Below are 25,022 nucleotides of genomic sequence, written 5' to 3' on the forward strand. Positions count from 1 at the left end.
TTGCAGGATCAAAATTTCCCCACAACAATGAGCTGTTCCATAACAGTCTTGAAATAAACTAAATTATTTTTGGTAGTTGTCTTTTTTCCTATCCTTCTCTCAGATAATCTTGTATAAAATTAAATATGCCAGAGGGCAAAGGGACATGCTCTATGAGGTTTAATCCAAAATCCTCATGTTTTTCTAGTTTTAAATACTGTGATTGATATCCAACAAGTAGAGTGAATTATACACTACACAGGGAGAATGGGAATAACGTATTGCAATAGCCTTTGGTCAGCAATGCCATCTCATAGCACTTGCATTTCATTCCAGCAATTCCCAGCCGGAACATCATCAGAATCTCACCATATGCGGAGTCTTATAGCTCCATCCTCAGTTTCATTATTTCCATAGGCACTGACACACACACACACTGCTGTTTGGATACTCTCGGGACATGTTACTGCACTTCCTAGGCATTTGGGGGGCGGGGGGAGGGGAAATGGTGGCCCGTCCCCTTACCGTGAACCATGTTATTGTCACCGTAAGGGGCCTGGGCAGTTCTGCAAGTTTTCATTGGAATCCTCAAAACTTGCTTCATAACAAATAGACCTACAGTGAGAAGGGGTGGGGGGAAGGGCCGAGAGGGGATGTGGGTTTCCCAATCACCCCTCTGCAAAACACTCCCCATCCCTTCCAGCGATTGCCCTTGGCTTGGGGCCCCTTTCTTGCTCTACTACTGCTAAAGAGCGAAGCAACTGAGTAACGTGTGAGAGGAGACCTGGGCTTCATCCCCAGCAGCAGCAAACTACAGACCTCTGCCTGCTAAGGAGCTGCAACGTACCAGCCAGCAGGAAAGACAGGCTCTTTCCCTGGCCCCGATCGTGGGGAGGGAGCAGTTCAAAGGCATGAACGAGGAGCTGGGCAGCCTAATCCCCCGCCCCCCGCTGGCTGGCCCCGGCTCTCCACTAACTCCGGCTCGGCAGCCGCCCAGTGCAAGGGCAACGTGCAGCTGCCCTGGGCTCACCCAGGCGGCGGCGGCTGCCGCGGCTGCGTTACTGGGAGAGACTGTGCCGCTGCGACAGGGGAGGACGAGGCTTGGAGCTGAAGGAGGCTCCGTGAGCATGCGCCGCCAGAGCCACTGACTATGTTCTCAGTCCAGGTACCAAGGCAAAAAAAAAAAAAAAAAAAGGGCAAAAAAAAACCCCACTAGCAATTTATAGCCAGCAGACGCTGTAGTGTGTGTGGCTCTCCAGCACCAACAGGTAGGAGGAGAGGGGCTGGGGGGGAGTGTTGGGGGCACAGTGCTGGTGCAGCTGCAGGTTTTGGGGGAGGGGGAGAGATCTGCCTCCCCAAGGGTGTTTTTTTTTTTTTTTTTTTTTTTGGTAAACTAAACTGCATAATGGAAGTGCCTACAGACAATGCATCTTCAGCTGGGCTCCGTCTGAGCTCCCCAGAGCTGGGCAGGCTTGGCAGGCTCAGGGCAAATGGGGCTGCAAAGCACCAGCAGCACCCAAGGCGCCCTTGCAACCCAGAAGCAAGTCTCTCCCAGCATCGCTGTGGATGTGTGTGCATGTATATCAAGCTGTGTGTAGAGCAGAGGGGATAAGGAGGGGAAAACGGGGAGGGGGGGGGATTTCATGGTTTTAAAACGTTGCCATGATCTGATCAGCCTCTGTTTACACAGCAGTAATCAGGCGCTTTGTGGATGGTAAGAATGGAAGAATTCTAGTGGAATTCAGTGTGAATCTCCTTTGTACACCCGAGGTGGCATAGGAAGCACTTCATGTGAATAACGGAGGAGCTTGATCATACTTGCAGTGGCTCTTGTCCCTGGGCTTTGGAAAAGCAGCAGGCAATTTTTGATTGTATTTTATTTTTTCTTTTGCATGAAATGTATTCAGTTGCAATTCACCCAGAGAATTACTGTGAATCGTGGAGTCCTAATTGACTAAAAGAAGATCTGTTCATTATACGTTTATTTAAGCACAGCCAAAGACAACCCTTTCAATGGAAGGGAATTATTTCTTGGGTGTGTTTCCTTTCTCTCCCTCCCCCCTTCAGTGTTTACGTTTACCAGGGTTTAATAATAATGTTGGGGCTTTAAAGATAATGTTGGGGCTTTAAAGATTTGTAATAATAAAAGGGGGGAGGCAGAAGAAAGGGGGGAAACCTTTAAAGCACAGTGCTGTTTTCTGTCTAACATCTGTGTTTATTTCAAAGCCTAAATGACAAAATCAGGGTTTACTGGGGGAAAATAATGAATACCATTTTCTTTTACAATGTGCATGAGCTAACACTGTGATTAATGTGCTTTGGTGACTTGGGTTAAAAAACATAAATTCGGCAGGATTTCTTTGGGTATGATCCATATCAACACAGCAGCTGCCTCCAAAACATTGACAAATATGTAGAAGTAAAATAAATGTAGGTAATGTCCAAATATAAGTGGTCTTTTAGGATTTCTTTTAAGATACCAGTGATTATTTCCTGGAGTTTTGAACTGGGGATCATTTTATTCATAAAGCCTTTGAGGCATGACCTATGAAATTGTATATTCTACCAAATATAAGGTGTATACCAAATATGATATGTTTGGTCAGTTCAGGGCTGTAAACAAGCCAAATCTATGAAATTCCAAATAAGCCAAAATGCTATACAATAAGTGTGCAAGTCAGATAAAAAACGCCGCATGGTATATAAAAACAAATAGTACACAAATTTACAACTTCATTTGGGTCCCCATAAATTAACATCTTTGTTAGCACTTTCTAACATCATTACTTGTTAACTTAAGAACTGATAGCTCAATTTTTTTTTCAGATATTTTGATGGCATGACAAGTCAGAAAGAAGAAAAGAGGATGTACTGTATGACTAGACACAAGATCTGTTCTGTTTGTGGATTACATTTGCAGTAAGATGTATGGATCTATTTTTTCCTTGTTCTTATATATAGATCATAAGACTTGACTGTGGCAATATCCATATCATCCATCCATCTATGGCGAACTACAGCCATGCAGCTGACAACATTTTACAAAATCTCTCTCCTTTAACAGCCTTTCTGAAACTGACTTCACTTGGTTTCATAATAGGAGTCAGTGTGGTGGGTAACCTTCTGATCTCCATTTTGCTAGTCAAAGATAAGACCTTGCATAGAGCTCCTTACTACTTCCTGTTGGATCTTTGCTGCTCAGACATCCTCAGATCTGCTATTTGTTTCCCGTTTGTTTTCACCTCTGTAAAAAATGGTTCTACTTGGACGTATGGGACTCTTACTTGCAAAGTGATTGCCTTTTTGGGGGTTTTATCCTGCTTCCACACTGCTTTCATGCTGTTCTGCATCAGTGTCACCAGGTACTTAGCTATTGCCCACCACCGGTTTTATACAAAAAGGCTGACCTTCTGGACTTGTTTGGCAGTTATCTGTATGGTGTGGACCCTTTCTGTAGCTATGGCTTTCCCCCCAGTTTTAGACGTGGGCACCTACTCATTCATTAGGGAGGAAGACCAATGCACCTTTCAGCATCGTTCTTTCAGGGCCAATGATTCTTTGGGATTTATGCTTCTTCTTGCCCTTATACTCCTAGCCACACAGCTTGTCTACCTCAAGCTGATATTTTTCGTTCATGATCGCAGGAAAATGAAGCCAGTCCAGTTCGTTGCTGCGGTGAGCCAGAACTGGACTTTTCATGGCCCTGGAGCCAGTGGTCAAGCAGCAGCTAATTGGCTGGCTGGATTTGGAAGGGGTCCCACGCCACCAACCTTGCTGGGAATCAGGCAAAATGCAAATACCACCAGCAGGAGAAGGCTACTGGTCTTAGATGAGTTCAAAATGGAAAAGCGAATCAGCAGAATGTTTTACATTATGACATTCCTCTTTCTGACCTTGTGGGGTCCCTATTTGGTAGCCTGTTACTGGAGAGTTTTTGCAAGAGGGCCTGTCGTACCAGGGGGATTTCTAACAGCCGCTGTCTGGATGAGTTTTGCCCAGGCTGGAATCAATCCTTTTGTCTGCATTTTCTCCAACAGGGAGCTGAGGCGCTGTTTCAGTACAACCCTTCTTTACTGCAGAAAATCCAGGTTACCAAGGGAACCTTACTGTGTTATATGAGGGAGCATCTGTAAATCTTTAGCCTTGTAAAACACTACCCTTTCTCTGCTAAGCAATTGTGGCCTGTAGCCATGTCTTGAGAAGAAAATCAAGAATGGGAAGTCAGCAGCTGTAAGGATTTGGGCAACATTCTGCAGTCTTTGCAATAGCTCACCTATAATCCTATCTGAAACCCAAATGTGTTCCTGCTGATCACGGGTGAAGGTTTGTAATTAAGAACAAAGGACTGAACCACTGCCCTGAATTCCTTTATGTGGTTGAAATCTAGATAAGGATTGCAGATGCTAAGTATCAGTGCTAAATGCTGTGAATATCACTACATAAAATAAGACCATCAAAACGATTAGCATTGGACATCTTAATAAGTTAAGTTGACATGAGGTTAATGTGTGGATAAAACTAATTTTAGACATCTGAAGACGTTTAAAACATTTCATACAATTATTGTTTTGCAAAGACTGAAAATTGGGGACTCGTAAGTACCGTAACTAATTAAAGATGTGCCATGCATTATTGGATTATCACACTGATAAATCTGTTTGCCTTGTGAGTGAATTTTGGGGAGCATTCCAAAGCAGTATTTTTGTTCAAATTAGACTTTACTCTTTTTTTCCAAATATATTACTCTTTCTAAATACCATTTCCTTAACAGTGAAATTACTAGCAGTCAACTGTATTCTGTGGTTTTTGCTGATTTGGTATAAAGTTTATTGGACTCTTATTTATATTTTTGAAAAAGCTAGATATCAGTCTGTTAGGCAACGTTAGCCTAGGTAATACCCAGTCATAATGGAATGGTCATAATTATACAGAATAAACACATGTTGCCTTAAAGGGTTATCTAGTATCTTCCATTTTGTTTAGCAATGAAGCAAATAAGCAAGGAAAATTGAATCAGTAACTCTGGTCAGTCATTTGGGAGTGCATGAAAGATCACATAATCCTCTCTTTCCTTTTTACTGCTATGGTTCCCAAAATCGGTATGCACATCACTGGGATGATATGATATTTTTCTAGGTGTGCTGCCCATTCTAGTTTGCTCTGAGAAACACTGGCAGTTGATGTATGTTTATATTTTAAGACAGCTGTCATAGGGAGACCGCAGCCTTGGTATGATATCTTGCACAATTTGTGAAGCATTTATTCTACTGAAGGCACAGTCTTGTTTATACTTTCTGCACATTTTGGTGTATTGGTTGTTTTAAATTATTTAAGTTTTAACTTGTGGAAGCATATAATATGATTTCTAGTATTTTAGAAATACATTAGAGTCTGTGAGTCTTTCCTTCTTTAAGGTACAGATGTGTGGATTTCAATATAAAGTTGCATTTGCCAAAATTTACCTGTGTAGTCTGTTAATTTTCTTGGAATAAAATTTTACATTTTTTCCAGTTTTATACAGTTAACCTTTTTTATTTTGTCTAGTGAGCTAGCATGAGATTTGAGAATGTAGCCATTATGGATTATTATTCTTTGCAGTCATTGTATTCCCAAACTGTAAATGCATGAATGATGGGGACCACAGGATTGATAAATGATATTATCTACAATAGCACTGTTGTGTAGTTTATCATAATTACCCCTCTATCTATTCTAAGATGTCAGTTATATTTAAAGGTACAACACAGTATTAGACATAAACTTCACAGTTTAATTTTGGTAAGTGTATATATTTGAAGCACAACATCATGAGTCTGTCAGACATAAAGAATGTTGGTTTTCTTAAGGTTTGAAAGAAAAGACTAGTGGTTTTAATTAAATATTGGTGTACTCTGTCATTGTAGTTTTATGACCAGCCGGTTAATCCAAATATAACAAACAGCAGTCAGTAACTGAAATGCTTAAGTTTGTATGATAACATTATACAGTGTGTATGCAGCAATTCAGAGAGTTGTGTCTATATATGATCAGACAACTTGATCACAGATTTTGAGTGAGCAATCTGTTTATTTGACCTCACTTACACTTTATACCAAGGTTGATTGGTTGAGAGGCATAGTTTAATATACAGATTTGAAACAGAAAAATCACTACACTAATGATTCGTCATTGGTACAGGAATATTGCAGATCATAATTTGAAATGGGACCAAGAAACTTCTAGCAAAAAGGCTTTTTTATTATACTGAAAAGGGCTTTGAAATTAATATAGCTAAAAAAATTGTCTAAGATAGCAAAATGGAATAAAAAGTAAATTATATGTTGAGAAAAATTCTGGAAGCTGTCCCACTTAAGTTTACTAAGCAGTTGATTGGCAATAACTTCAGTCTGATTTCTATAAAATAGTAACCTTTACAAGGAAAATTGATATTACATATTGTAATAAAGATGTACATATACATAAAGCTGTAAATAAAGTTATAGTAGTAGATATAATAGGTTCTGACGATTAGCCAGATAGTTTTCAGGTAAGATACTTTCAAAAACTGCAGATTCAGGCCTGGGCGTGGCTGCTAAGAAAGTCAATTGGTATTTGCCCATTAATGTAATTTGGTAGCAGAAGCAGACTCCAAAATTTTTATAATGCTCTGATTCTGGAATACTAAGAAGGCTGTATTTACTGTGCAGTGGGGAAAAAACTATTTAAAATTATTTCCCTGGAAATTTTGCAGACAGTAAATGATGTAAATTAAAATAATAAACAACGAACAAGTCTGAAAGCAATTTTTTTTGCTAAATATTCTTCTTTTTGACATTAATATGCTTCGTTATACAGTCTGATACAATTCTTTGGACTTTAGCTAAACATACATAGTTGCGTTATTACTTGACAAGAAGCCAGAACTATTTTCAAAATTACATTAGTAAGAGGTCCTATGTCAGAGCTACTTCCTTTTATTCTGTCCCATTATAAAAGAACAAGAGGACATTCAGTGAAATTAAAAGGCAACACATTAAGTTATGTTTTATGCAAGATATAATTGCTCTGTGGAACTCATTGGCACATGATGTTATTGAGGCAAACATCTTAAATACGATTTCTATGAGGATTATATGCTTACATGAATTAAAATAACATGTGCAGTTATTGTAACTCTTGTCATTTTGATCCTGGTTAATGTATCAACCTCATGCTTCAGGGTATAAATTGATGGGGCTAAGAAGATTCTCTCCATGTTACTGCACAGTTGCCTGGGTTCAGTGTGGGGGATTTTTGCTTTCCTCTGAAATTCAGGGTTTAGGCCACTGCCAGAGCCATGATAGTAGACTAGAAGAGTTACTGGTCTCTTCTGGTATAACAATTAATATCGTCCTACTGTACATCTGCATTTACCTTCTATTCTCACACATTTAACTTAAAGTTAGCCATTTGCATTTTAATCTTACTGACAAAGTAGCGGAGGAAATCAGCAGGAACAGGCTCCTTCAATCAAAGTGTCTCCAGCCCCACTCCCTTCCTCCCCAGTAATTGACCCTGTGAGCCCTTGGCAGCCTCCCTATCCACCCCATTTCCAGCTACGATGTTTCATTTCCATAATCTCTCTCTGCTCCCGTTCCTGTGCTCTTTGGGAGCATCCCACCGAGTCCTCCATCCTGCCGCCTACCCCCGTCCAAATAGTGGATTCACTTGCTGCAGCAACAGGCCCCAGCTGTCTGGATTCCCTTTCTGAAGAAGAAAATAGCAGGCAGTAGGTCCCCTGCAGCTATTACTAGTAGCTTTCAGAGCTGTCATTTCCCATTTCCTGGCTAACAGGATCTGGTCTCTGTGCCGTGGGGCTTCAGCCAAGAAGTAGGTGAAACAGAAAGGAAAAGGTTAAAATAAAAGTAACTTTTTTCCCCAAAATAAAGGAGACCATAATTATTGTTCTACTGCCCAGGAGACATCTGATTTTGTGAAGTCTTTGTTTAAAAACACGTTAAGTGGATAAAAACATCCAGCTAGCAAATGAAAGCAACATTTTGTACAACTACAAAATATTCTTATAAAACATCTTTCAATCAATCTTTAGACCTGGAGGGCATAGGAAACCCTTTGAAGTGTGTTATGTTTGTTCACTTGCATTGTCTTTGCTCTGCCTTTTATGCATAAGAACATTTACTTTTATTAATGCAAGTCCACTGCTGGAGCAGCATGTTATTACTGATGAGTAAAGAAGCTAGTTCGATGACTTTCACAGAGGTGAATTAGAATGTGTACTTTGACTAGAACATTTGTTTTTTATAAATGACTAAAAGTTTTGGGTTATCAAGCCATTACATAGTTATACAATTTTACATACCACGTAGTGAACTTCCTTCTAATTTATATTCATTGAGCACTATTTAAGTGCATGTTACAGCACTCCTCTAATTGACTTTTCAGAGGAAGATGTAGGATGTTCATCCTAAGATATTGTTCTCCATGAGTACAAGTCAGTATAAAATCCTTTCCTACTAATTATTGAAGTGACTTTCAGTGAGAAGAGTTCAGTGTGCTCAATTTGATGAGTAAGGGTCATAAATTGCCCTCCACTGATGGGATGATATGGCACTGTGCAATGCATATCCCAATCCCAAATCAAATACACCTCCACCCTGATATAACGCTGTCCTCGGTAGCCAAAAAATCTTACCGCGTTATGTCGACCTTGCTTTGATCCGCCAAAGAAGTGATGCAGTAAAGAACGTGGATCTTTCTTTATTGTCTAAACAGGAAAGCATGGTCTTATAGTAAAAACAATATTTAACCTTTTGAAATTAAATATATCTGGTTATCCATGTAATGCATACGATTGAAATACACCTATTAACAGAAATAATAATGATCAAGATTTTCAAAAGTCACTAGTGGTTTTGGGTGCCTGACATGAGACACCTTCAATGCGCCTTGTTTTTAGAGGGAGGGTTGGAGGGGAGGGTCTGAATCTACTGAAGTCAAAACCTGTACAAATATTAGGCAACCTTCTGTCTCAAGAGATTGTGCCTAAGTATCCCCAAATGAAGTGAGTAAACTTCTGTTCCACCTTTGTTAGGAGGCCACTTTTGTTAAGCAACCAAATCTTGTTGATCCCTTCACTGGTTGCTTAAACCAGATTTCACTTTAATGTGATATCTAAAAATCCTGAGTGTGAAATAATATACTTGACTTTCTACTGTTGTGTCACCATTTTGTTGCATTGTTATATTTAAAATCTAAGTCAGACAGCAAAGCTAATGACTGAAGAAAGGAGTGAAACATTGATAGTATAAAAACACATCCTTCATGCAATCTCATCTCCCCACTCCCTCTCTCATTTTAATTAGGGTTACCATTCGTCCGGATTTACCCGGACATGTCCTCCTTTTGTGTGCTAAAAATAGCGTCCGGGGGGAATTTGTAAAGCACTCACAATGTCCGGGATTTCCCCCTCCCCTGGCAGAGCAGAGCGAGCGAGCGGCTGGGAGGGCTGCAGGAAAGTCCCGGGCTGGACTCCGGAGCAGCTTCCTCCTCCCACCCCCCCCTCCCTGCATTCTGAGCCGGCCGGCAGCTCCTCCTCCTGCAGCCCGCTCCGGCAACCCTGTGCAGGGCCAGGGACCGGGTTTTGTGTTGTGCTGGGGAGCTCAGCCATGTGTCCGGCTGGCACAGAGCCCAACACCCTGTTCTGAGCAGCAGGGTAAGGGGGGGCAGGAGAAGGGACAGGGAGGTTCTGGATGGGGCAGTCAAGAAACGGGTGGGGGCTTTTGGAGGGAAGTGGAGAAAGTTTTGGGCAGTCAGGGTACAGGTAGGGGGTAGGGTCCTGGGGGGCAGTTGCGGGGGGGTCTTAGGAGGGGGCAGTTAGGGGACAAGGAACAGGGAGTCTTAGGTAGGGGGTGGGGTTCTGGAGGGCAGTTAGGAGCAGGGGTCCCAGGAGGGGGCAGTCAGGGGACAAGGAGCGGGGGGTAGGGGGCTGGGAGTTCTGGGGGGGAGCTGTCAGGGGGCAGGAGTGGGGAGAGGGATCGGAGCAGTCAGGGGACAGGGAGCAGAGGGGTTTAGATGGGTTGGGAGTTCTGGGGGGGCTGTCAGGGGGCAGGAGTGTGGAGAGGGATCGGAGCAGTCAGGGGACAGGGAGCAGAGGGGTTTAGATGGGTTGGGAGTTCTGGGGGGGGCTGTCAGGGGGTGGGGAGTGGTTGGATGGGGCGTGGGAGTCCCAGGGGTCTGTCTGGGGGTGTGGATAAGGGTTGGGGCAGTCAGGGGACAAGAGGCAAGGAGGCTTAGATAGGGAGTGGAGTCCCGGGGGGCAGTTAGGGGCAGGGGTCCCAGGAGGGGGCAGTCAGGGGACAAGGAACGGGGGGAGGGTTGGGGGTTCTGGGGGGGCGGGAAGTGGGAGGGGCAGGGGCGGGGCTAGGGCGGGGCTCCTCCCGTCCTCTTTTTTGCTTGTTGAAATATGGTAACCCTAATTTTAATTGAATGTCAGAGTTACACATTTAAGATCAGTTCATACATTCTGTATTCAAGCAAAAATCCTATTGAAGTTATAACAGTTTTACTTCAGTGAGGAATGCAGGTTTAGGCTTTGAAAATATATTAAAAATAGTCGGAAATGCATAATGCACAAGCTCAGGTTCTCATTGCAATGAAAAATATGTTAACTCAGTCAGATTACATGTTCTGTATATTAAAGCATGCATTTAAAAGCCTAGCAATCCCAACTACCACATACCAGCATGTATGTGCTGTATGGGAATTTAATGTTGTTATGAGAATCATATGTATTTTCTGACTCTTTATTTTAACCTTGCAAATTCAGGGCTTGCTAGTGTGAATAGTCAAAGAGGATTGTTCACAATAAAAAGCACTACATTAGTGAGTGTTAGCAGGTCAGTCCCTTAAAATGGACACCGATTGAGGCTGCCCTGGCACATGTGTGCAAGAGGGGGAATAGGGCAAGGAAGATTTCACCTACACCCTCATCCCTTGTGCAATGGCCAGCCACAATCCCAATCCTTGTGTTCCCCTGATGAAATTCATTCCTGTGCAGAAGGCCAGCACAAGGCCTGTGCCCCAACATAAACCCTGTTTTGAGGGATTTACGAGGAGCATAAATCTGGATATGGGTGAATGCTAATCTCTCCACAAAGCAACATCAGCTCACACCCACCCACCCACCACCACACACACACACACACACACACACACACACACACTTTCTTTTAGAAGGGGAAAATTATCTCAGCCAGTGACGTTATATTCTGCTGTCTGTTGAAAAGTTGAAGAGTGGATGTTTTGTGTGCTCTTGTATCCTTGAAAGTGCTGGAGAGGACTGCCATCTTCACCGCCCAGCCCAGCCCAGCACCACCTGAGCAGCAACTATATTTGTATTTGCTTTTACATCTTTTGCGTGTGTGTGTGAGAGGGAGATGGTTTGCCTTTTTGTTTTGTTTTATAAAGAGTAAAAATATGTATATCTATGGCACTAACTCTCGGGGTATGTGGTGGTGTTGCATTTGCACATTTCTGTAAACTTCTGCTCTCTTACATACACACAAACCCTACTTCTGAGACAATGGTATTGTGCCTTTCCTTACCTCACAGGCCATTCCCTGTGAGGGCTCCTCAGCTTTGGGAGCACTCTGGTACGAGAGCATAAAGATCAGAAATACATACTTAGCTGCTGGGTTATGTTTTATGGTAATTACTGGGTGGGGCACCCAGAGTAGTCTGTTTGGTTCACTGTAATTTAATAATCAGTCAAAGGACACCTAGAGCTCCTTTTGATGGAATGAGTATATACATGAAAAGTAAACACCAAAAAGAAAAAAATTCCATAGGTTTTCAAATTACGCACTCTGATATAACTGCAGCACTATGGCCATAACATAACGACCAAGCTAATAAAACAAAGTTTCACTGAGACGTAATTGCTTGCAACTTTTGTTTCCAATTCTGTACTTGCTACTCAGTACAGAATGCAAGATCTTTGTTATTTCAAAATAAATAAAATTGTTCAGGCTTTCCAATCAACTAGTCCTCAGTGAGGGCCAGCCACAGAAGGACTTTAAAAGTTCAGCCATTTCTTAATTTATTTTTGTGCAAAGACAGTCTGTTGATTTGTATTGTGTGTGTGTGCGTGTGTGTGCGCGCACAAACAGCTAAATGGACTTAGCTCAAACTTTCCAAAATAATTCAGTTTATCTGAGACCAAGCATGGAAGGTGTGAGTCCAAAAGGAGGACATATTATGAGCAAGTAAAAACAGTTGTAATGAAAGGTAAGGGGCAAGCTTACCTATAGCTTGTTAATGTCTAATCTGTAAGTGATATTTTCAGGCTCTATTGTGAGCCCTCCTGCTCCCCTAACTGGATGCCTAAGTGGGTGTAAGGGCTACTTGCATTGCCAGAGGCTATGAGTGGGGTGCAGGGAATGGCACCATCTAGCTGTTCTTCCCCGTCCTGCACAGGTGTGTGGGGAATGGCTGATCACAAGGGGAAGCAGAAATTACACTCTGCTTCCTGCTTTGTTTCTTGCTAAGCCATGCCATCTGAGGCCTTATTCCACAAGCACTGTTAGGTCACAAAGCAGTTTTTTCAAATAGAATTTTTGAAGTTTTCATAGAAAAATGTTTCTGAGTCAGCAATTATCTCTGGGATTTCAGTAAATTGTTTCTTTTTTTGCTAAGAAAAATGAAAAGTGTGATTAAATAAAATGGGTGAAGTTTGTCCCTTTCTGCACCTCAGCGTAGGGAACTTCCTGGGGGTTGAAAGATGGAATCCATCCTCACCCTCCCCAGCCTGCCACATTGCAATCGCTCTTGTAGTCCAGCTCATAGGCACACATCACACCTCTGCATAAGTGGGATCTAGTGACCCTTCCCAACAGCCCATTGTTATTTAGGGGTGAGGTGAAACCAAGATACCAAGACCTCACTGCCCAGCTGTTCCTTCCCCCACGAGCATGTCATAGGGTGTAAATGGCAATGTGATCTTTACTTAGTTCTTTCGTGCTTGGGTGAATTTCACCTATTTTGAATGTCTCATGTTAAAAGCTCTCACCACATAAGTCATCTCCACTCATAATAATAAGTTAATTTGTCAGGAAGCAGAGAGCATCACAAAGGAGTAGCTGGCCCATAATGAGTCACAGAACTGAAAGACTAACTGATAAACACAATCATGGTCAGGCAAGGCAGTGTGGTCCAGAATTGATAAAATTCTTTAGGCAGCAATTAAATACATGCTGATACAATAATTATTATTAAGACATTTCATTTAAAGGTTCAAAAGCTTGAAGAAATTGATTTCCCCTTTTGACATTTCCTTTACACTAATATCTTCCCTCCATGCGAGATCGGTTTGGCTAACAGGGACACTTTGAATGATATTGACATCTCTTAAACCATGCCATCTAAGGACAAATACTAACTGCTAAATAATTTATTACTTTAAAGCTCAGAAGAGACAATTACTTCCAAGTCAAACTAACTACAATGGAAACAAACCTCCTGTTCTAAAATAACACATGCAATGCATTAAACATTGGCACTGGCACTCTGGGTGTTGTCAGAGTTAGCAAGTATGGAATTATACGGAGTTCAGACAACTGACAGAGGAAGTGAATCAAGCTAAACCAAATTAAGGCCACTTCAGTTCTGAATGAGAGTGACCACCCAGGAGTTTAGTGCAGTTGAACTGATCGACTTTAAATTCACACTTTTACTTAATTCAGATTAATTTTCTCAAGTGTCTCCAGGAAGGCAAGCCTAGAGTGTCTAGAAACAGGCTATTTCTATGGGATGTTACTATTTTTTAACAGACTATAATGAAGTATAGTTGATATAGGTGCAGCATCACTGCTTTTTTACACAGTTGTGTTAAAAAGTCATTTGATATGACCTCATTGAAATTATTGGCAAAACTCTCATTGATTTCAAAGGAACCAGGATTTCACCCGTAAAACATGACTTTCAAAAATGCTGAGTGTTGGCTACAGCTATAGTTGTGGGTGCCCAACACATCTGTTAATTGTGTTTATACGGCCCAATACAGCCTTCCTGGAATTCTGTCAGTCTTATCTCTATCTGTCTAGGATTTATACTCTGCCTGAGTTCCTATTATTATGATTAATTTGTAGAACCATCGAGCTTAGGGGATCTCTGCCTCAAAAAGTTTACACTCTAATAAGACACAAAACAATACATTGATACAGACAGATACACAGGAGGGTACAAGGAAACAGTGAGATAATATGGGTCAGCATGATAGGCAGTGGTCTCAGCACACCAGCAGCCTGGCATTGTCAAGTTTTTTTGTAGGCCTCATGGCAAAGGAGAGTTTTAAATTGGGTGGATAATAAGACTCCTCCCAGGCATAAGGGGCAACATGGGAGAAAGCACAAAGGTTCTTGTTTGAAAATTTAACCAGTAGGTGATGGAGGCTGGTATCATGGGCCAACCAGAGGCAGGACTCAACATCTCAATACTGAATGAGTGGTGATAGGTAGAATAGGGATGCGCTGTGAAGATCCTTGAAAGTGAAGACAAGCAGCTGAAGTTGGATGCAATAGAGAAGGGGGAGCCAGTAGTAGAATGAGGGGAGTGGAGCTGATGGGTGATGCTGAAAGGGACCAGGTGATGGTTGGAGAGATTAGAGAAAGAGAGAGTAGTGCTTGGTGAAGACCAAGCCAAGTGGTTTTATGGTGAGTGGGTGAGTTGCCCCAGAGCTGCAGGTTGAATGAAGAGGTGAGGGAGATGAAAGGTGAAGAGGAAGATGCAGCTAACAGTTCAGATGGGTTATCAACATGGAAGTTGAAATCACATGGGGTGAGTGGGGGAGATTATGAGAAGAGAAAGAGAGAGCCAGGAGTCAAAGTCAGAGAGGAAGGCTGATGGGGAGGAGTTGGGTGGATGGTAGATTACAGCAATATGGATGGGCTGAGGAGAAAAGAATGTTTTTCAAAAGAGGAGAAAGAGTGGGAAGGAGGACGACGAAGGGTTGGAACCATCAGGAATGGGAGAGAAGAAGCCCAACACCTCTACCATGGACTGGGAAGTGTGAGAGAAGGGGAGGCATCTGCCAAAGCAGTCTTGGACAAAGAAATCAAGGTCTCTATGGGAGCCAGGAGATATAGGGAGGGAGAGAGATGAAGAGGTTGTGGCTGACTGAAATATTTTTAGATGGGAGTGACTGTTCCAGAGACAGCAGGAGAAGTAGAGGAAGGAAGGTGGGGGATGGGTGTGACATTAGGAATTGTGGACCTAGTGATACTGGTGGGCACAGGTGGAGGGAGTGGATGGAGGGAGGGTCAGGGAGGAGGAGGAGAATGCAGATGTAGGATCAGGATTGGGGCTGGCAAGAGCAGCAAGGAGAGGGACAGAGGAATTGGAAGAGATGGCAGGAATTGTAGAGAGGTGAGGATGGGGATGGGGAAATGGAGCCAATGGGAGGAGGAGAACAGATACTGTGGTGCAGACAAAGGGTAGGGTGAGAGCCATTGGGGAAGGGCAGGTGGCCAAGATTAAAAAAAAAATCATCCAAGTTTGAAAAATTCTCAGAGGGTGGGAGGCAGGGAAAGACACTGGGACAGGAGTAGCTTCCCAGTGCTTGTAGCAGCGCCTCTTCTCAGGCAGCTAGAGTGTGTTGCCTCAGGAAGGGGGAAGAAGGTGGCCGGGAGGCTCCACTGGGAGAATCTGGGTGGGTGGGAGACTTCTGGACAGGAGTTGCTCGACAGTACTTGAAGCTGCTCCCCCTGCTAGTTCTATATTTGACCTCAGGAGTTTTGGGGATTCAAGGAAGACAGGATTGGACCCATTATTTACTTTCTCTTTTTTCATTTATTACAGCAGGGAATGATATTTCTGTTCTTGCTTTTTGATGTGGTCTGAACACTAGTCTACCGACAAACTACATGTTCTCAGATAGGTGTTCCTATATATTTAGAAGGAGTTGGGCCTGTAATTTTGATACATTTCAAAGTGAATGATAGCTTTTCAGGACAGTGAAAGTGCTATGCATTTTTGGTGCAGTTTGAAAACACCTCAGCGTTATATTATCATTATTTCGTATAACAGCAGCAGTATGGTCCAGTGAACTGATCATTGGGATGGAAGCCATCAACTCCTGGGTTCCAATTGCAGCTTTGCTACTGACCTAATTTCCAGTGTGACCTTGGACACGTCACTTAGACTATTTTTGCAGCTGTCCACTAATTTTAGGCACCTCAGCTTTTGGGTTCCCAACATGAGTCACGCAGGACCCAATTCCCAGGAAAGCTGAGCACCCGTAATTCCTTGTTAAGTTAATGGGATCTGCAAGTGTTCATCATTAGAGCTGGTTAAAAGTCTCCTGTTGAAATTATTTTCCAAACTGTGTGCTTTCCATGAAAAAAAATCAGCTTTTCAAAACCTTTTTCAGATTTGGTTTTTTGGACTAAAAGTCAAAATTTTCTATGAAGAAAACCTGATTTTCCTACCAGCTCTGCTCACCACCTCTGAAAAATCAGGCCCTGGGTGCTTCAATTTGGGCATCCAAAAAATGAGTGGACCCTTCTAAAAAATGTTGGTTTTAGCCTTTTTTTGTATCTCAGTTTGCCCAATCTGTAAAATTGGGATAATAAAACTTATTTTACATGGGTGATGTGAGAATTCATTAGCCAATGTTTGTAAAACTCTGAAAATAAGAAGTAATGGGGTTTGTCAGTAAAATATGACAGCAACCTCATTAAGGTTGTCAAAGAACTGAAATTAATGTATTGCTTACTCATCTGTCCTATCATTGTTGAACAACAGTTGAATTCCTGATCTCTGGGATAATATAAGCTTTTGCTGTTAGAAAAAACTGATATATTTGTATAACAAAAGCTCTTGGAGTAAAAGTGCATTTTTAAAAGGACAGGCAAAAAGCACTTCTGAGAGCTAAAGACAGAATTGATCCATGGTGAAATGCCGAAATATAAAAATATCTCTCATGGAAAAATAAAAAATAATACTTCAGTGGCACCACAGATTTTCAGCACATTTAATAAAGTCTTTTTCTAGCCTGAAGAAAGGTGGCAGCAGTTGAAGTGGCTGAAATAGAGACACTGCCTCCATCAAAAAGAGCTGTTTCTGGCTGAATAAATAATCTGCATGATTTAAAATATTAAAAACCTTTTTCAGGTTTCCAGATATGCTTGCAAAAATGCAAGCTGGCAGTTACACATAGTTTAGGCAGAGTCATCTGGACAATGCCATATCTGGAAAATTGTTGTAAATAAAAGCAAGTATCAATACCTGATTTTTTTAAAAAATTATAAATATTCCTTTAGCCAGGCAGCTATGCTCTCAGACATTTAGTATTTTAATATTTGAAGCAAGATCATCACAGTGTTCTATTAAGAGCCAGACCTGCAAAAAAATGTAGATTTTTATAGATAATGGGCCAAATGCAATTACTCAGTTTTGAGTCTGCCTTTACTCAGGCTTCTCTCTGAGATCCTCATCTCAGTAAGGTCTGAGTGAAATCTGAATGGAGGCTGAACAATCATTCTCCCTTTGTGCATGTACCTGAAATCTTCTGGGCACGCAGAGCAGTGAATCATCTGACTCTGCAGCAACATCCCCTTCTGTCCTGAGGGCAGAATCCTCTTCAGGTCAAGGGTGGGAAGGAGGGCCAGTAGCAGAGACCAGCAATGAGAACTCTGACTAGAAAGTAATGCAGTCCTAAACTGTATTAGCTTTCCTGCAGCCCCCTGCATGTAATGAAAACCCTCATCAGGGGTGGGGGGGAAGTTCTGGGGGCAGCCAATGGGAAGACACTCTGGCACTGAGGCTCTTGAAGAGGCGCTGCCAGGCAACAGAAGAGAGCTGCAAGGGACCACAGAGCAGGTGTGGATGGCCCTAATCTCCTGTGGATCCTCAAGATCCATGTGCATTTTAGAGGTTCCGCAAAGTTATGGGGCTGGACCTACTACTTCTGCCAGCCTCCAATGGAAGAATTTGAATGAAATTCTGTCAGAATGAGCTTGCGGTGTTTTGCTGACCCTGTGCCTCCTCTCAAAGGTCTTACCATAGGAGGACGTCAAGATTTGGCCAACAGGGACTCTTGTTTCTGTAAGAGTTTGCAGGGTCTGGTCCTTACTCCAAGTGATTATGCTAGATTCATTCCATGGGTTCTGCCAGCGCCTGCCACAGAACCCAGGTTTTAGTTCACTTGCACCAGAGTGTGCACCAGGAGTTAGGGGTTCAATGGCACAAGCTGACCACAATCCCCACTGCTCCAGGGGAGCTAGTGTGGCTGGCTCATCCTCCAGTGTGGACAGAGCCAGCCAGCCAGCCAGGGTGAGGGCCATACTTGAGGGAGATGAGTGTTTCAACAGTTCTCCCATACAGCCATTGCCAGCCTGCTCCTACAGAACCTTAGTTCAAGCTGAAAGCTACCTTCCTCTGGCAGAATTTCCAAGGAAGAAAAGTGACAGCACTGCCTCCTATCCTAGGGATGAGTTCCTCCTTCTCTGCCCACCATGCAGCAAAAGCAGGGAGATCAATATTGCACCCCATTAATTCTGCAAGGTGAATCTGGCACATTTTTACCATAAGCGGGGAGTTTCTTTACTGGATTAAATAAAAAAACAATTAATTTCAATGACCTCATCAGCTTTCAACAAACCTTGAAAGTCATTTTATGTGCATGAGCAAGTCAGTTTGTTTGTTGCAAGGACCCAGTCGAGAAATGTATGTATCCAAGGCCATTGTGGACCATTTAAACAGGTCTACATGTGAATCAATAGCATTCATCCTCCTGATGCTGGAAAGGTGCAAAGGCAAATCCCACAGAACCAAAGCTTTCAGCACAACACTGCCCTCTGGAGCATTGTGAGTCACTCTCCACACATGCCAAACAAAGGAAATAAGAGGAGAAAATACAAGCAAAAGGCCTTGATCTCTGCTGTCAGAGTGAATAGCACAGTAAGACAAGTAATGCAAACAAATACTGCAGAAGCTCTGGAAATATAAAGACATTCATCCAAGCCACGCATACTGACAAATGCATTTCAGCACTGTGTGAGGAGGAGCGTGAACTTGGGCATTTTGGATGCTGGAAAGAGGAACCTACAGCAACATCAATGCTTTTTAATTTGGCTTAAAGGTCTTTTGGCAGAAAACTATCACAGCAAAATCAAAGCCCAGTCCGGAAAAAAAAATTGTTCTCCCAAGCCCAGTTTAGATGCAGCCCTTTTACAGCAATGTATCTTTTCCCATTTTGATAGTGCCTGTATCAACTCAGAGATGATATGTTAGCTTGTGCCAGTGAGAGCTTCCCAAAATAAACCTCATCAACAAAGCATTAAATAATAATATCACCTTTTCCCTGAAGTTTAGGTATTCTCTGTGAAGTACTTATGAACACTTTTTAAAAGGAACATACATTATTGATTCTCTTTCTATCAAATCTGTCTAACCAGTGAAGTGCATATAGATTGCAGCCCAGTTCTAAGCTGTATTAAGGAATAAGCCACAGCCGCAAACAGAAATCATGCAATTATTAAAATCATGTGAATTTCTTGCGCTTATTAAGGGTCTGATCCTGCAAACACTACCATGAGCAGTAACACTGACTACGATATGGTGTCAATGGCACTGCTCCCAGTAGCCGACACCACACTCAGGCAATGGCGCTGGAACTAGGGGTGCTCAGAGTGCTGCCACACCCCCTGGCTTGAAGTAGTAATAACAAACACCAAGTATGTGGTTTCCATGGTTTCCATCATCAGCACCCCTACTATAAAAATTGTTCCTGCACCCTTGCACTCAGGCCAGATCATCGGTATAACTACGCACTCAGGGCTGTGAGAAATCCACACCTATGACTGACATAATTACACTGACCTAACCCCTGATGTAGACAGTACTGTGTCGATGAGAGAGCTTCTCCCATTGGTAGAGCTACCACCTCTTACAGAGGTGGATTCACTAGGCCAATGGGAGAAGCTCTCCCATTGGTCTAGGTCTTCACTAAAGTTCTACAGCAGCACAACTGCACCACTGCAGCTTTTTAAATGTAGACCTGCGCTCAGTAATAAGTGTGTGCAGCATTGGGTCCTAGGATATGAGAACTACATCAGAATATCTGTTTCCTCTTCGAACATTTGTATATTAATTATTAGGGGAATAAAACATTATAAATAGATATTAGCTGCCACTGGGAGGAAATGGCTTGCGAAGAAATGGCAGGATGACTCTGCTCTTACCTCAGTTGAAACAGAGATCCTCGAAGGACTACCAAGCTAAAACGGATGCATAACAATAAACAGGAAAGGCTAAAGAGATGACGCATCAGCTTCTTACAGAAAAAAAAAATCATTCTGGCGAGAAGAAGAAAACTCTATCCTGAGCAATGCACTGAAGAGCTGATCCTGTGCCCAATGGGGTTTTCTATAGGCTTCTGGGGGCCCTGGATGAGACCCTAAGATACCTGTATGATGAAAGGAAGCAAACAAATGTTGTTACCTCATGAGATTGAGACAAAAATAACATACTCCCATAGGTTTCAGTGGGGCCAGGATTTTACCCACTGTGGTGATGTTTCTAAGGCTTAAAAATCAAATGAAAGTAATTAATAAAACAAAAAGCAATTGTCACTCGAGTAGTTTTGTGGGAGAAAAGAAGAAGGATCATAATGCTCCTCTGAGATTTCGGCTTAGAAATAGAAGAGTGGAAGCAAAATACAAAGGACTCATCAGTAGCATCGTGTGCTTTACCTCTCCCCACTGACGTCCTGCATGGTGGGAGAGGGGCACAAGTGGTATAGAGTTGACTATTCTGACATCCCTGTGGCAGCTGCATGGCTGCTTGATAGAGCTGAGGTAGTGTAAAGCAACAGTGCTCCAAAATATGAATATGGCCCTTTGCTTTGACAACAGCGTAGACAAGGCCTGTACCTTTCTGGTATTGAGATGCTCAGAACTTTCTTCTAGGAGCAGTATTGTTTTGGGGTCAGTCTCACCAAAATGAGCTGTTCAGCAATCACATCAGCTGGAATGTATTCCACTGGATTTAACTATGTAGTTATCTCTTTGGCGGTGCTTTTAATTTATTTTTGTTAGCTTGATATGATTGAACTATTATTGTTGTGAAGTACAGCCAGCTGGCTGAATGGAGTACTATGTAAACCACAGGAGAAAAATGTACATTTCCCCTGGGCCTTTGGGAACATGTGAGGCCCTGCAGAATGGGTTGAACTTCCCAGGAAAAAGGATCATCCCCTGCTCATGGTCAAAAGGAAAAGAGTGCTCATGCTGGAGTTGCTGGAGTGGGGGGAACAAGTTGCTCAGCTGCTGCAGGGGCAGACAGAGGAGAGGACAATGCGTGGGAATGTATTGTTTGCTCATCAAGTTGCAACTCATTTATTGGGTCTAGTTCTGCACCCTCGCTTCAGTCTTAGGGGCTGTATTGATCCATACTCTCACTTCCAAAGGACAGGTGTGGGCTTCTGATCCCAGCTAGCAGGGCTCTCTCTTTCGGTCTCTCTCTTGCTTTTTCTTTCCTTCTTTAATGAAAAATCATGCAGAGAGGTGGGTGGGTGAGGGGGGAGCCCCTGTGACTAATCCCCAATCCTGAGAATGGGTTCATGCTGACACATTCTTCTGTCGCCTCCAGCTTGTTGTTTGAGGGGGATATTTTCCCCGTTCTGGTTCAATAAATCAGTAAATACTTCCTGCACATTAGGACTAGGTGCCTGTAACTGCTGAATAGCCTCATTTTTAGCAAATATGCAACAACCCATTCAGCCAAAGGCAATACACAATACACTGTAGGATACATACAGGAACAGGGTGACCTTGACCAGCTATGTTCAGGCAGTGCAACATCTGGCCTGCCTACACTATGAGAGCAGTGCTTTTCACAATATTTCGGCACTGGGCTCAAAAGTGCAGCAGCTTGCAAAAGGGGAAAAAATAGGAATTCAAAACCAAACTTTTTCATATTAAATAAGCTTTAACTGAGGTTTGATTTGCAATTTGGGCAATGGTTCAGACTGACTCTCATTTTGACTAAAGCAGCTTGCCGGTCTCCCATCATTAGTTTGGAAGTGTCAAATACAAAAGGTAGAAATTTGCAATGCAACAATCCGTGGTAACACAATCCCGCCTTTCTTCCTGGCGTTTCCTTTGCAGGCCATCTTGCAATCAGTGCAAGCTGGATGGAATTTTGAGCTCTAAGTAGCAGCAGGTGCAATGATTTCACAGAATAACTGACCAATTGCAACATGCCACCGGTGCAGTGTCCCTTCCCGAGCTGTGGTCTGTAATAGAAGTTTTGGAAGAAGATTAACCTGGCTATATTTTAGTTTCTGACTCATTAAATATAACAGCAATACTGGCAAAACTTCCAGATGATGAGAAAGTTTTGGACTCCAGAAGAGAAAGTTGTCACAGTAAAGGATACTGTAGCCGTATCTAATTTAATTACAGCTGGTGCACTTTTCAATGGAGATATTAGATGGCAAAAGCAAAGGCCAGTTCATAACTTTGAGGGCAGGTCTACACTTAAAATACTGCATCGGCATAAGTGCAGCGATGCCACTGCACTGCTGTAGCACTTAAGGGAAGATGGTCCTATACCGAGAGGCTGTGTACATGGGGGATGAGGTTGTTATAGCCAGGGCCGACTCCAGGTTTTTTGCCACCCCAAGCAGCGAAAAAAAAAAAAATAAAAGGCGCGATTGGCGGCACTTCGGCGGCAGCTCTACCGTGCTGCTTCATTCTTCGGCGGCAATTCGGCGGCCTGTCCTTCCTTCCGAGAGGGACATCGCTGAATTGCTGCCGAAGACCCGCCCCTTTCCATTGGCCGCCCCGAGCGCCTGCTTCCTACGCTGGAGCCTGGAGCCGGCCCTGGTTCTAGCTACATCACACAGGGGTGTGGATTTTTCACCAATATAAGTCTGTAGTGTAGAGTAGACCTGGCATCAGCCAACAGGGCTGTCCCAGTTCCCAACCATACTATTATAGTATCTTCCACTCCCAACATTTCAGACAGCCAGGCCCTCTTTTGGGAAAGCTTTTTAATCCCTCATTTTAAACCTTCATTATTCTAAATGCTGAGCAGTCTGAGGGAGGAGCAAATGGATTGTCCTCTTCATGGTTCCATTGCAATAAATCAGGAAGACTCCCTGAAGCACAAGGGCTCAAGTGTCTGCTGTTACTGTCCCATCCAATTTTAAAACATCTGTTGTTCCTAGTTAAGTATTCCGTTCAGTCCACTTGACACTGACCTAGGTTTATCTGCAGTGGCAGTTAGCCTCGTCTGGTTACTGCTTAAATATTTACTTCATTGTTTTAATATAGTTTCTTTTTTGACATAATTTTATTTGTCTTTATATAGGGCCTTTTATCCTAAAGGATTTCAAAATGCCCTACAAGCTATTAATTTACACCTATACAGCTTTGGAGCTGAAAGAGAGGATGGTGCATTGGTTTGAATACTAGCCTGGGATGAGGGGGACCTGGGTTCCATTTCCAGCTGTGCCACAGACTTCCTGTGTGACCTTGGGTAACATGCATAGTCTCTCTCTCTGCCTCAGTTCCCCATATCTTAAAAAAAAAAAAAAGAGCACATTTCCTCATTTATGCTAAGGCTTTGCACTCACAGAGCTAGAACAATGGTTAAAACCAGGGCTAATTCCAAGTCGAGGCTAAGTCTAAGGCCAATATTTTCAAAGTCCAACTAGGCTCCTAAAAAGGGAGGCATCCAGAATCAGAGGCCACTTCTGAAAAATTTGGCCTAAATATCAAAGTTAAGGTTTGGCCCAGAAGCAGTTTGGGAAGCATAGACATTTATATTGGCTGTAAATCGCAAGTCAAATACAAATTTTTTACTACTTCACCTCATTGTGCAGCTATGACTTTTGGTGATGTCCTTCACCCCTTGTAAAAACCACTGCACTACTGTTTGTTTCCAGTAAAAGGCACAGGGTTTGAAGCAGACAAAACTTACACTTCTAATTTCTTATCTAAATAACTTGGAATTGTCTACTATGTAAATAAATTATTTAATATCCAAGCAAGCTGGGAAATAACAAATTCTATTTGGGAGGTGGTGGTGTCGGTGGTGGTGGTGGTGTCGTCGTCGTCGGGGGCGGGATGGGGTGAACAGATCTGAAGAAAAATGGATTCTATTAGTAATGAGTCCAACATGGAGCATTTCTGCTTAAGCCATAAGGAGAATAGTTTTAAATGTATTGTTTACTCATATCTATCTTAAAGACAGTCACTTATAAATTCATTTAATTTGAATTCCTACATGGCCTCTGCAAATAAAAAGAATGAATAACCAAATGGAAAATGTTCTTGCTAACTCCCAGCTCTAAACGTGATTCATTATTGAAAACATTACCATTAAAAATGAATTATTTCTACAGAGAAAATAGAAGAGAGAATTTTTATCAGGCATCCATACTACACAGCTTTGGAAAATGTGAATTTCTACTCCAACTTGCATGCCTGTGTAACATATCCTCAGCCACAAACATACAGACATCACATTGCCATCTATACTTCACTGTAGCCTTTGATTTTTATTTAAAGTGATTTAGTGATGTATGACACTACTGTGGGTTTGGCTCTGGTGACTATAGTCTCAAGCTCAACAGAGTTACCTCTGCCACTTGTTTCAGATCTAGAGCTTCTAGGAACTCATGAAGACCAAGGAAAGTAACACATACAGTCATAAGAACAATGTCTAATATCTTTTATCAATTTCATTAAAGTTACCAACCAAGTTATGAATAGCCAAGCATAGATAAATCCTACATATAGCCAAATTAAAGCTACAGTCATACTCACATCCTCCTAGATAGTATTAGGGTCTGATGCGGCTCGCATGGATTGATCACCTGTAGAGGGATGCTTCCTGCTGGAGTTTTCCTGTAGGGAGCTCAATTTTCCCAATCTGGCCATCCTTTTATAATGTGATTATGTCTATACCTCATATCCTGAAAGTTTCAACTTTCTTTCTCCTTATTTGTATTGTGTCCTCCAAGAATATTGGGATACACCATTTTCAATAGGTTGTGTATA

The 25,022-nt window shown here is 42.4% G+C and overlaps 1 protein-coding gene across 4 annotated transcripts; it reads left to right on the plus strand.

Annotated features, from left to right (window-relative positions):
* Nucleotides 1-1,079: 1,079 nt before the first annotated feature.
* Nucleotides 1,080-5,495, plus strand: GPR85 (G protein-coupled receptor 85). Of its 4 annotated transcripts, none has more exons than XM_054016172.1 (2): nucleotides 1,080-1,144; nucleotides 2,806-5,495. In XM_054016172.1, the coding sequence occupies exon 2, from the start codon at nucleotides 2,986-2,988 to the stop codon at nucleotides 4,096-4,098; it is 1,113 nt and encodes a 370-aa protein (XP_053872147.1). In that variant the 5' UTR covers nucleotides 1,080-1,144; nucleotides 2,806-2,985; the 3' UTR covers nucleotides 4,099-5,495. The 4 variants fall into 4 exon arrangements, with proteins under 4 accessions (XP_053872147.1, XP_053872144.1, XP_053872146.1 ...); XM_054016169.1 differs by lacking the exon at nucleotides 1,080-1,144 and adding an exon at nucleotides 1,166-1,247; XM_054016171.1 differs by lacking the exon at nucleotides 1,080-1,144 and adding an exon at nucleotides 1,479-1,547.
* Nucleotides 5,496-25,022: the final 19,527 nt, after the last annotated feature.

Source organism: Malaclemys terrapin, chromosome 1 (assembly GCF_027887155.1).
Source record: "Malaclemys terrapin pileata isolate rMalTer1 chromosome 1, rMalTer1.hap1, whole genome shotgun sequence".
Taxonomy (NCBI): Eukaryota; Metazoa; Chordata; order Testudines; family Emydidae; genus Malaclemys; species Malaclemys terrapin.